A 12,652-nucleotide genomic window follows, 5' to 3' on the forward strand; every position below is an offset into this window, starting at 1 on the left:
AAAGATGTTACTACAAACATCCTAAGATATGTCAAAACTATGAAATATATGGTAAATGTGCATACTTAGATGGATATGGGGATGATTGCAGAGATCTGCATCCAAAAATATGTAAAAACCTAAAAGAAGGAAAAGGATGTAAGTTCGACAAAAAATGCAAATATATGCACCCTGTAGCCATGAATCATAATCAAATAAATAACCAACCAAGTAATAAAATCCAAAATAAGAAAGAAACAAATAAAGAGAGAAATCAAGAATATCAGGTAAAAGAGAAAAGCAAACCACCAATGAGATATGCAGAGGTGTCAGCAAAAAATTTCAAAGCATCAGCTCCGAAATTCTACTCAAGAGATAATAACTGTATTTATTATGCAAGAGGATATTGCAGAAACGGAGAAAATTGCAGATTCAGACACAAAATGAATAATTATGATGAAGGAAGATCAAATATTATGGAAAAGTTGGATTTTTTAATGTCAGAATTTCTGGAAATGAAAAAAAGAACAACATACCAGAACAGGAAAGAGACATGGGAAAATCCTTATTACTACCAGTATTAAATGAAGGGAGAAAACACGCAAACCATCATAGTGATGAATGCGCAGGGTTTAGTTACGAGTAACTCAAAAAGAAAAATAGAGTACGTTAGAAGAACACTTGAACCCAAAATGAAAAGAAAATAAATATAATGAATATAAGTGAAAACCTGTATTCCCCCAAGAGACTGGGAATGATGATCAAATAAAAGGGTTCCAAACTTATAGATCAGATAGAAAAAAATAGGAATCAAGGGGGAACCGCAATATATGGGAAAGACAAAAAACAAGGAAAAATATATGAGAAATATAGTAACTCAGAATGTGAACTAATAGCGGTAGAATTTGAATCTGAAAAACTGATGAACATAGTAATATATAGACCTCCTAATACTAAAGAGTTTGACTTAATAATTGAAAAATTGGATGATATATGTAGAAATCACAAGGACTGGACTATTCTCCTATCTGGTGACTTCAACTTTCCTTTCGTAGAATGGAAAGAACGAATAGGAGATTGTGGTTGTACTTATACATATAAAAAAGAGAGTAATAGTAGTGCAGAAGATAAGAGGCAATTTGAAAAGCTATTAGATATGCTACTAGAATACAACATTCAACAAATAAATCACCTGCCAACAAGAAAGGAAAATACTTTAGACCTAGTATTTGTGAACGAGATGAATTATGTTAAAGAAATAATAGTTTATAATGCGAATATTTCAGACCATAATGTCATAGAATTAACAGTTCATTCCAAAGCAAGTGAAAATAGAGATAAGCAAGAAATGAAAAAGTGGGAAGGATATGGAAAATACAACTTCTACAGTATATATGGTCAGAAATTAATGAAGAATTAAACAAAGATTGGGATAACATTTTCGTAAGTGATGACATAAGGGTAAATACGGAGATATTATATAAAATATTGGAGAAAATAGTGGAAAAATATATACCGAAGAAGAAAAGTAAACATCATTCATGCATACCAAGAGACAGAAGGATCTTGTTCCAGAAAATCAGAAAGTGGAAAAAAGGTCTTGCAAAAGAAAAAAATGCATGGAAAGTTATAGAACTAAAAAGTAAGATAGAAAATGCAGAACAAAAGATTATACAATCAAAAGAAAATGAAAAACGGGACTTGGAAGAAAAAACCCTATTAAATATCAAGAAAAACCCCAAACTATTATACTCATATGCGAAGAAGATGAATAAAAGAAGAATAGAAATAGGCCCTCTGAGAATTGAAGGGAGATTAACGAATGAAAAAAAGGAAATTTGCAACATACTGGCAGAACGATATAAGAGAGAATTCACCCCTAGAATAGATAATGAAGATAATGATATAGAAGTAGGGATGAAAATAGTGAATATTTTTTAGCTGACATAGATATTAATGAAGCTGATATTGTGCAGGCTATTAATGAAATTAAAATGGAGCTGCTGCAGGGCCTGATGGAATTCCTGCTATTTTGTTAAAGAAAGTAGTTCATTCTATCGCAAAGCCACTTGCAATATTATTAAGACAAAGTGTAGATACAGGCAAGATTTATGATGAGCACAAATTAGCATATATTACCCCTACTTTCAAAAGTGGATCAAGACTAGAGGCAAGTAATTATAGGCCTGTGAGTCTAACATCACATATTATGAAAGTGTATGAAAGGGTAATGAAGAAAAATATTATGAAACATTTAATAAAAAATAATTTGTTTAATAAAGGACAACATGGTTTCGTACCCGGAAAAAGTACACAAACCCAACTGTTAGTCCACCGTGAGAACATATTCAAAAATATGAAAAGCGGAAATGAAACCGATGTGGTTTATTTAGACTTTGCAAAAGCTTTTGATAAAGTAGACCATAATATATTAGCGAAGAAAATTAGAAAACACAATATCGTGGATAAAGTAGGAAGATGGTTAAAAGAATTTTTACACAACAGAAAACAGATAGTTATTGCAAACGACGAGAAATCGGATGAAGTCAAGGTAATATCCGGTGTGCCGCAAGGTACGGTGTTAGCTGCAATACTGTTTGTTATTATGATTGAAGACATAGACAATAATGTGAAGGATTCGGTAGTGAGTAGTTTCGCAGATGACACAAGAATAAGTAGAGAAATTACTTGTGATGAAGATAGGAACGCTCTACAAAGAGACCTTAACAAAGTATATGATTGGGCAGAGGTAAATAGGATGGTATTTAACTCTGATAAATTTGAATCAATAAATTATGGAGACAGAGAAAGAAAGCTATATGCATATAAGGGACCTAATAATGAGACCATCACAAATAAGGAAGCAGTTAAAGACCTTGGTGTGATGATGAATAGGAACATGTTATGCAATGATCAAATAGCAACTCTGTTGGCAAAATGTAAAGCAAAAATGGGAATGTTGTTACGGCACTTCAAAACAAGAAAAGCTGAACACATGATTATGCTTTATAAAACATATGTTCGTAGTCCACTTGAATATTGCAATATGATATGGTACCCACACTATCAAAAGGATATTGCACAAATAGAGAGTGTACAAAGGTCCTTTACAGCTAGAATAGAAGAAGTTAAGGACCTAGACTACTGGGAAAGACTACAATTCTTAAAATTATATAGTCTAGAAAGGAGAAGAGAACGCTACATGATAATTCAGGCATGGAAACAGATAGAAGGAATAGCAGAAAATATCATGGAACTAAAAATATCAGAAAGAGCAAGCAGAGGTAGATTAATAGTGCCCAAAACTATACCAGGAAAAATAAGGAAAGCACACAGGACATTAATCCACTACGCACCAGCATCGATAATGCAGCGTCTATTCAATGCGTTGCCAGCTCATCTGAGGAATATATCAGGAGTGAGCGTAGATGTGTTTAAGAATAAGCTCGACAAATATCTAAACTGCATCCCAGACCATCCAAGATTGGAAGATGCAAAATATACCGGAAGATGTACTAGCAACTCTCTGGTAGACATTAGAGGTGCCTCACACTGAGGGACCTGGGGCAACCCGAACAAGATGTAAGGTCTGTAAGGTAAGGTAAGGTCTGCCGCGGCCACGACTGGGTGGTTTGGCGATCAATGGAGCCGCTTCTTTCCGAGGAAGAGTGAGGCGCCCTATGAAATCCGCGTCGGCATACTCTTCATCCATAAGGAAAGCTGGTTTCAGTCAGTCGATCCTGACCCAGTCCTCACGACCATTTATGGATAGGAAATACGCCTTGTCGGTGCGTCGGAGGACGCGGAATGGGCCTCGGTAGGGTCTCGTTAGTGGCGGGCGGCGGGCATCGTCCCTGATGAAGACGTGTTTGCAGGACAATAGGGCCTTCGGGTGGAAGTGTTTGGTTCAGTCAGAGACGGTCTTGATGCAGGGTGTGAATTTTCCAGCGGATTCCCAAAGTCTGGTGATGGAGATGTCGGCGTCGTCAGCATTGGTTGGGAAGAACTCACCTGGGACTGTCAATGGTTCCCCGTATACCTTCTCCGCAGGTGATGCTTCGCTGTTCGCCCGAGGGGCGGTCCTAAGGCCGAGGAGGACCCACGGTAGTTGGCTCTTCCAATCCTCGCCGGTGCAGCGTGCCATTAGGGAAGCCTTGAGCGATCGGTGGAACCTCTCCACCATGCCGTTAGCCGCCGGGTTGTTGGCAGTGGTGGCATGTAGCAATGTCCCCATCAGGCGGGCCAGGGCGGTCCACAACTCCGACAGGAAAACGGGTCCGCGGTCCTTCGTGATCTCATCTGGCACTCCAAATCGACTGATCCAGCTGGTGAGAAGGGCTTCGGTGCACGCTTTGGTGGTTGCCTCCGACATCGGCGTCACCTCAGGCCATTTGGTGGAGCGATCGATTATCGTCAGGAGGTATCTGGCGCCTTCCGACGGGGGCAGGGGACCCACGACGTCTACGTGAATATGGCCGAATCTTCGCTTCGGCTGCGGGAATTCCCCCACACCTGATTCTGTGTGCCAACTTACTTTACTTGTTTGGCAAGGAACGCAGGTCCTGGCCCACTCGAGGGAGTCCTTCCGAATTCCGTGCCAGACAAACTTCTCCGTCAGGAGGCGCATCATCGTCCGGCCCGAGGGGTGCGAGAGTCCATGTATGACGTTGAATACGGCTCTCCTTCGGGAGGCTGGAATCAGTGGGCGTGGGCAACCCGTGCTGATGTCGCAGAGGAGCGTCGTGCCCGCGGGTCCGAAGGGCACGTCCTCCCACTTGAGGGCGGTGATAGCTGTACGATATGCGGCAGTCTCCGGGTCAGCGGCCTGTTCTCGGGCGAGATCTTCGTAATCGATCCCAAGGTGCACGGCGTTGATCTCTATCCTCCAGAGGGCGTCCGCCACGGGGTTCTTCTCGCCGGGAACGTAATGGATGGTGCCTCTGTTGTCTTGCTGACCAGGCGTCGCCTGCCTTGGTGAAGGCGTGCACCAATGGGCGGTGGTCTGTCCTGATAGTGAAGGGGGCGCCCTTGAGGAGGTAGCGGAAGTGGCGCACTGCCAGGAGCTCGCGGTCGAATGTGCTGTATCTCGTCTCAGCGGGCGACAGTTTTTTACTGTAGAAGGCGAGTGGCTGGGACCCGCCCTGGACCATCTGCTCGAGGACAGCCCCACAGGCGACGTTGCTGGCGTCAGTGGTGAGACGTAAGGGCGCAGTAGGGTCCTGGTGGCACAAGGTTGCAGCTCTGGCGAGGGCCATCTTCGTGTCGTGGAAGGCCTGTGCTTGTTCTGCTTCCCACGTCAGGATTTTTGGTTTCCTCTTCAGGACCTGTGTTAGAGGGGACATGGTGAGGGCGGCGTCGGGGATGAACCGGCGGTAGTAGTTTACCGTCCCGATGAATTCTTGCAGGGACTTGACCATAGTTGGGGTCGGCAACTTCTGCACCGCGCCCACCTTCGAGGCCATGGGGCGCACGCCTGCTGCGGAGATCTCGTGTCCGAGGAAGTCCACCCTCTCGGCGCCGAAGGTGCACTTGTCGAATCGGACGACCAGCCCGTTTTCCTGCAGGCATTTCAGAACTGCTCGGACATGGTGTAGGCGTTCCTCCGGGGACCTGGAAAAAATTAAAATATCGTCGATGTAGCAGACACAGAAAGGCAGGTCCCCCAGGATGCTGTCCATCAGGCGCTGGAAGGTGGCCCCTGCGTTTCTCAGGCCAAAGGTGGAGTAATGGAAGACGTAGGAGCCAAAGGGCATGATGATGGTAGTCTAGGGGACGTCCTCGGGGTGCACGGGAACCTGAAAATAAGATTTTAAAAGGTCCATTTTCATGAAGATTTTCGCTCCATGGAGGGCCTAGGTCAAGTCCTGCATGTTTGGCAAGGGGTAGTGGTCGGGGTTTGTAGCGAGGTTGAGTCTCCTGTAGTCTCCGCAGGGCCTCCAGGTGCCGTCAGGCTTCCGTACCATGTGTAGGGGCGAAGCCCAAGGGTTTGATGCTTTCTGGCAGATACCCATTCGTTTCATTTCCGAGAATGCCCTTTTTGCATCCTGAAGGCAGCCCGGAGGGAGTCATTGGAACTGCGTGTGTCGGGGGCCCCGTGGTGGTGATGTGGTGGAATATTCTGTGCTTGGGTGGTGTCCCCGCCACCTGACGAATTTCCGGTTTGAAAACTTCGGGGAATTCCTGCAGGAGGTTGCCGTACTTGTGGGGGGCGATGGTACAAATTGTGGGGGCGCCTGGGCCCGCTGCAAGCGGTAGGGAACGCCATGTCCCCGTGTTGAGGAGGCGTTTGCGACCCACATCAACCAGGAGGCTGTTATGCGCCAGGAAATCAGCCCCCAGTAGTGGAATCTTGACGTCTGCGATGGTGAAATTCCAGACGTAGTTGCGCCCCAAGATGGATATCTCGAGGGACTTCGTGCCGTAGGAATGGATGGGGGTCCCGTTTGCGGCGACGAGGGCTATTGGTTTGTCAGGCCCGCGGCTGCGGTCTTTTCCTGACGGGCGGGAATATCGAGTGCATCGCCCCTGTATCCACCAGCATCCTTCGGCCGGAGATCGCGTCGCGGACATAAAACCTGTGTGGTTCCGACGAGGCTGCTGCCACGGGCGACTTTGGTTTTCTCTGCCGTCGCTGTTTTATTGGCTGCTGGAAGGTGCAGGGGCTTTCGCATCTCCTGGAGTGTCTTCCGAACCTCCGGTGGTAGTGGCACCAGGAGGTTTCACCCCGCTGAGTGTGGGAGGACTTCCTCTGGGTCACGGCGCCGATCTCTTGAGTTGGGTCGTCGTCTTCTTCTTCTCCCTTCTCTGTGGCTAGGCACACGGAGGATCGAGGAGCGGCGAGCCTTGCAGCCTTGCTCGACAGCGTCAGCTTTTTAGCTTTCTCCAATAGTTCGTCGTCATGGAGGGTGTATGCGTACGTTAGCTGTCCTCGGACATCTGGCTCGAGTTGCCGCAGGAAAATTTCGTGGCTCAGGCTGATTTCCTTCTTATTCCCATCAGGACCTACTTTGGGCAGGCGGACGAGGCCCATCACTGTGTCCCAGGCATCCTGTGGGTCGGCGCCTCGCATCGGGTTTGTAACTAGGTCAAGGGCGCGGGCAGCTTTCTCAGCGATGGGCGTGGAGTAGGCTGTCACGAGTCTTGTTTTTAATTCATCGAACGTGACAGGTTTGGTCTGTGCTGGACCGGTCAGCCAGGGAGTTATTCAGTTGAATACCTCTGTCGGGAGGGCTGCCATGACGAGGTCAGCCTGCAGTACCTTGTCCGTGAGTCCCGCAACCCGGAATTGCCCTTCAGCTCGGATGAACCAGGCTGTTGGGTTCGTTGTTGTGAAGTGGGGCAATTTGACAGCTTGAGCGGCAGCTGTGTGCGAGACTGTCGTTGAGGCAGGGGAGGCCTGGGTCTCTCGCGCAGAACTGTCTGCGTCCATTGTCCTTTCTCACAAAACGGTCGACAGGGCCGTAAATTGCGGGTCAAACCGTTTGAGGAACACCTGAACACACCTTGGGAAGGTATGCCGTATTTAGTCCATTAGAGGCGTTGGTTTTTTATTTTTTTCCACGGTAGGAGCTTTCAGAGATCTAAACTGAGGCACCGTGTGAGTCCGCTAAAGATCTCTAAAGGTGAGCGGCAGTAGTTAGTCCCTTAATGGCTGAGCCAAAACTGCTTGGGTCACCGTCCAAACCGGGAGGTCACCAATTGTGAGGTGTGGACAAAGAGGCAGGTAGAAGTGTACTGACTTTATTACAGGTAAGGGAAGTTCAAATATACAGTATGCGGGCGGAAATGTGGTATCCGACCCGCGAGAGAGTAAAAGTGGGTCGGCAAGTGCCAATTTGTGTTTCTTGCGAGACATATAACATAGAATATCTTACAAGATATATACATTGGTGGAAAGCCCGCTGAACGCTCTCGAGGAGGGAAGTAAGAACAAAGCGATTGTTGAATTAAATACAGAGAAAATTGCGGTAAGGCGTTGTCCTTAGACTAGCTTCCCACCACCTAAACTTTAGTACGAAACCAAAGACAAGATCCTGGATATCCCGAATGAAGTATAGTGAATTAACTTGAAATTGAATAAAATTTAATGGCTAAAGAAGAGCGTCCAAAAGAAATGATGAGAGAAAAAAAATGAAAAGTTAACTTGAAATTTAAGGAGTATATAAGACAATTGTTACCATAGAGGAAATATTCTAAATTAGCTACAACCATAGGCAAAATTGAGGAGCAAGGAACTTCCTTACAAGAACTGACAATGGTAAGTATGGACTGTCTTCTAAAAGAAATAAATGAGTTATAAAATGACAAGCTTTTATTTTATCTGAATATTATCCGTCGAGTAATTGTTTAAATCACGTGTGTATACTACCAAATTAGGGGAGGGACGTTCCGTTAAACTTCTGGATTGCTACAATAATTATTTATCAAATAGCTAAGTAAAAAAAAATTACAAATACATTCAAAATTTCATTTTCTCTCGCTCTCTTGTGTAACGATTTTGATTTTTTAAATTGTAATCAGATTAATGGTCAAAGTACACATGTTGCAAGTATAACAGTCGAAAAAGAAGTCATTTTAATTTTTCCGAAAGGATCAAGGTTACCAAGTCACTACTCAGAGTCCGGTTCCAGAGACAGTGAATAGATCTGCCCACTTTTCCATCCATGACATGAAGGTGAGAGAAATTTCAAAAACTATTTTAATTATGAACCTACTTTCGGTGTCTGAAATACCCTTGATGTTGGGTTTGATTATTTTGGTAAGCTGAAACTTTTGATGTGTACAATTTAAGGTATTTCTATATGAGCATTCCGTATGACCGCATCGTTCGTCCCCGCGAATACGAAAGCCACCAGGAATTCAGGCGTGAATGTGTTTCGCCGTGTTTAGTACGAGACCCTGGGGGTTAATTACAGTCGTCCGAATAAATATTACTTAAAATTCTTGTTCAGGAGGTAAAACTGCATAGAAAAACCGCAACTGCCATAGTCAAGGCCGCCGCGATATAGTAATATAGATCTACCCAATTGTATGTGTAGACGTTACAGCAGTGTTGAGAATTTGAATAAACTAGAAATCGTTTGCCAACGCCAACCCAGGGAAAGTAGCATTGGTACTATGTACCCCTAGATGCCAACTGACAAGACTACGAGGTTAGCCAAAGCCAAGTCCGTAAAAAGTTCTACCTAAGTCTGTCTTCTATTCAGTTTTGAAATTATTGAATTTGTATATTGACTAAAAAATCAGGTTCTTTACAGTGTTTCTTTGATACCCAGCGGTAGCTAACCCCCATTCATTAATTTCATTACCTCGATTCATATTCTTTCTTCATACTTTTCACAGCGCCTCAGTGGCGTGATCGGTATGATCTTGACCTGCCACCTCGGTGGCTGCGAGTTCGATTCTCGGGCATTTCACTGAGGTGTGAGTGTTGTGTATTTTCTGGTGATATTAGTTCACTCTCGTCGTGGTTCGGAAGTCACATAAAGCCGTTGGTCCCATTGCTGAATAACCACTGGTTCCATGCAACATAAAAGCACCATAAAAGCAAAAAACAAAATCATACTTTTCACCCTCCTTTAATATGGTTTCATAATGCAACTGCGAGGTTTCCTTCTGTTGCACCTTTTAAGCCTCCTTCATGTCGATTGCCATTTAGTGCTCATTGACCTCATAGCAGTTCGCAGCGCTTGGCCATTAGTTTAGTTGCGCGGCATAATTCCTGCCAGTCTTCGACTGCAACAGGTTCCTCATACATAAATGCATGTATCTAACCTTGGTAATTCTAAGCCCTCATTCCGCGGTAAAGTAGACTATGGCAGTTGACATTTTCCTACGTTATTTAATTACTGAACATGAATTAAAAGTAATATTTATTGAACTATTCTTTAGAAATACCCTGCAAGGAATGTAACCGCAGATATGACATCCACTAGGGATTGGGGCGTCCAATGTATTTCGCCGTGATCAGTAAGTAAGATAACGTAGGAAAACGTCAACTGCCATAGTCTACTGTACCACGGAATGAGGGGTTGGAATTACCCTAACCTTTCCTATACCCAATGCCAGGTCCTGATGTAGCTGAACCAGATCTTACCTAACCTAACCTAGCGTGACGCGCCCTAACCTGGCTAGGTGTGGAACCCCCCGCCCCGCCCCAAAGCAGTAACTTTTCCATGTCGGCCATTGTCGGAAATCAGGTCACGCAACTAAAGTAAAGTTTTATATGTTGCAAATATAGTAGTCTGTGACCTAGCCTAGTTTTCAAGGTTGAGTTAATACAATTGATATCATGGCCACCTGTGTTTCAGTCAGGGGTAGATCTACAGTACTATTCCGCAGCGGCCTAGACTATGGCAGTCGTGGTTTTCTATGCGGTTTTACCTCCTGAACAAGAATTTTAAGTAATATTTATTTGGATGACTGTAATTAACCTCCCCGGGCCAGTACTAAACATGGCGAAATACATTGGACGCCCCAATCCCTGGTGGATGTCGTGTCCACGATTACATTCCTTGCAGTCCGTGCGGAACTATTCTGTAGAATTACCTCATTACCATAAATGTTTACCATTTGCTGAACTTAGTGTGTTATGGGTGCTATTTTTACTTTGGACTTGAAAATATAATTTTTCCATGTTTTAATGTATGCATTGAACATTTCTGACAAATTTAATTTGCAAATTAATAATACATACTTTTAGTGAACTGCATGATATTTCTAAAGTTCTAATAGCTTACAATTTTTGGGACAACAGTGTCATTGTCTTTATCTTAAATTAATCCACCCATGTGTTGGCATGGGCTCTTGCTGTAGAGCAGCCAGTAAAATCACACAGTTGGAAAGTGGGGCTTTTAGGTGTGGGAATACTCAAAGCAAGCAAATTATAAAAACTTTCATCCCATTGATGGTTCACTTAAAGATTAGGGGAACTTCATGGAATGTTTTTTAACATTGTAAATGTCCAAAACACACACTTGGACATAAAGGAAAAGATATTTTTCAGTCAAAATGCAACAGTGTTTTAAAGTAAAATTTTACCGTGTTTAGTCAAATCTCCCATGGTGGCTCTTAATTCCTTGCTTAGCCTAGGCTACCTGACAAAGGATGAGTGTTAGTAAAATTTACATCAGCAACTATGTAGGATACTGTAGCTTATTTATTTTTCTTAGGTATTGGTCACCCAGAAAAAAGCTAGGATGAGGTATGTCCTTCATAATGAGTGTTTTATGAAAGCAGCACCATAGTAGATGTATAGCATTATTCATGGGTCTTCAACTATGATAAGGTCATGAAGTATGGTATTTACTCGTAATGTTCGATATTTAAAGACCAAGTTTACAGTGGTAATGACAAAACGATTTGTTAAACAAAAGGAAGGTTTGTATCTATATATATATATATATATATATATATATATATATATATATATATATATATACGTGTGTGTGTGAGAGAGAGAGAGAGAGACGAGGGAGAGAGAGAGAGAGGAGAAAGAGCATTTTCAAATAATTTTAATTATTTGAAATTAGTATATGATGGTCCTCCATATTCGCAGGTGATACGTACAAGACCCCCACCCCTAAATAGTTAGAACCCGCGAATAGTTGGAACCCCTATGAAAATGCTTGAAACAACCTACCATGCTAGTTAAAACTCAAGAAAAACCCACTAAAAATGTTTATACCTGGGTTTTTAAAATAGTTTTTTCACTAAAAGTGTATTTTATGATGAAATTGATAAAAAAAACAGGAATTTTTGGATATATATCATAGAAAAATACAGTGAAAGGTAAATTTCCTGCGAATATTAGGGGGAAATGTTCCAGAGAGAAATCCGCAAATGCGTGAGTCCGCAAATACAGAGGGTCCACTGTGTGCTTATTTTTTTTAATACATTTTATAGGCATAATCTAAGCTTTTAGCTGATTAGTTTAACCAAATATTTAGATGTCATAATCTTACACTAGGCTACCTTTTTTCCATCAGGTGGCTTTGAAATGTTTGTGTTCTTGTCAGAATTCATGCTTGTCCTCGTCTTACGGTGAATGTTAATCAGCGGTAATAATTTTGACTATTTATGGCAAATTTTCTCCTATAGAGTATTGGGCTTGTTTTCTGCCCTTGCTAATATTATAGGCTGTATAAGAACAAGTTTAGTGTAAACAAACTGTTTGTTGTGCTTGATGGTCACACTGTTAGCTTACCCGTACTATTGACAAAAATGTACTTTTCTCATTTTGAAGAACGTAATGAGTGGCAGCCAGATGGGAGGATGAATTATTTTGTGACATATTGGGAGACGGGCAAGGTTGATAGATTATGTAGACGATTCGTTAGGGCCAGCCATAAGCCCACTCTGTCTTTTCCTCTTTCTAGTTTGAATTCTTCTCCTCCTCCTCCTCCATTGCCTGAATAGGTTGATTCCTCTCACTCACCGGTTCACCTTCTTATGCTCCTTTGTGGGTCGGGAGAAAAATGATAGGCGTAAATTGATGAAAATTTTTTTTATTTGTTAAATATTTCACTAAATATATTGTGATTAAAGATGACAGTTTCCCCCATAGTGACTGAGAAAGAACAGGTGGTGTCAGCGCCTTCATCTATCTGTAACCTGCCGGCCCTCATGACTGCCTGGCGTCAGTTGGTCTTCTGCACTAACAGGGAACCAACAA

The 12,652-nt window shown here is 43.0% G+C and overlaps 3 protein-coding genes across 3 annotated transcripts in view; 1 reads left to right on the forward strand and 2 right to left on the reverse strand.

Moving 5' to 3' along the window:
• Positions 1 to 3,886: 3,886 nt before the first annotated feature.
• Positions 3,887 to 4,609, reverse strand: LOC135206825 (protein NYNRIN-like). Its single transcript, XM_064238316.1, has one exon. It carries the CDS (start codon positions 4,607 to 4,609, stop codon positions 3,887 to 3,889), a length of 723 nt encoding a protein of 240 aa, XP_064094386.1.
• Positions 4,610 to 6,448: 1,839 nt separating this feature from the next.
• LOC135206826 (uncharacterized) lies at positions 6,449 to 7,048 on the reverse strand. The gene has a single exon (XM_064238317.1). The coding sequence runs from the start codon at positions 7,046 to 7,048 to the stop codon at positions 6,449 to 6,451; it is 600 nt and encodes a 199-aa protein (XP_064094387.1).
• A 166-nt stretch (positions 7,049 to 7,214) lies between these two features.
• The window catches only part of LOC135206827 (uncharacterized), a 38,913-nt gene continuing 33,475 nt past the window's right edge, over positions 7,215 to 12,652 (forward strand). Inside the window, exons 1-2 of the mRNA XM_064238318.1 lie at positions 7,215 to 7,244; positions 8,162 to 8,236. Coding sequence (XP_064094388.1) covers positions 7,215 to 7,244; positions 8,162 to 8,236 — 105 coding nt within the window. The remainder of the gene's footprint in view (positions 7,245 to 8,161; positions 8,237 to 12,652) is intronic.

Source organism: Macrobrachium nipponense, chromosome 31 (genome assembly GCF_015104395.2).
Source record: "Macrobrachium nipponense isolate FS-2020 chromosome 31, ASM1510439v2, whole genome shotgun sequence".
In the NCBI taxonomy this organism is placed as follows: domain Eukaryota; kingdom Metazoa; phylum Arthropoda; class Malacostraca; order Decapoda; family Palaemonidae; genus Macrobrachium; species Macrobrachium nipponense.

Coding starts and splice junctions, on each gene's coding strand:
- LOC135206825 (XM_064238316.1), bottom strand. CDS start 4,609: ATGATGCGCCTCCTGACGGAGAAGTTTGTCTGGCACGGAATTCGGAAG.
- LOC135206826 (XM_064238317.1), bottom strand. CDS start 7,048: ATGCGAGGCGCCGACCCACAGGATGCCTGGGACACAGTGATGGGCCTC.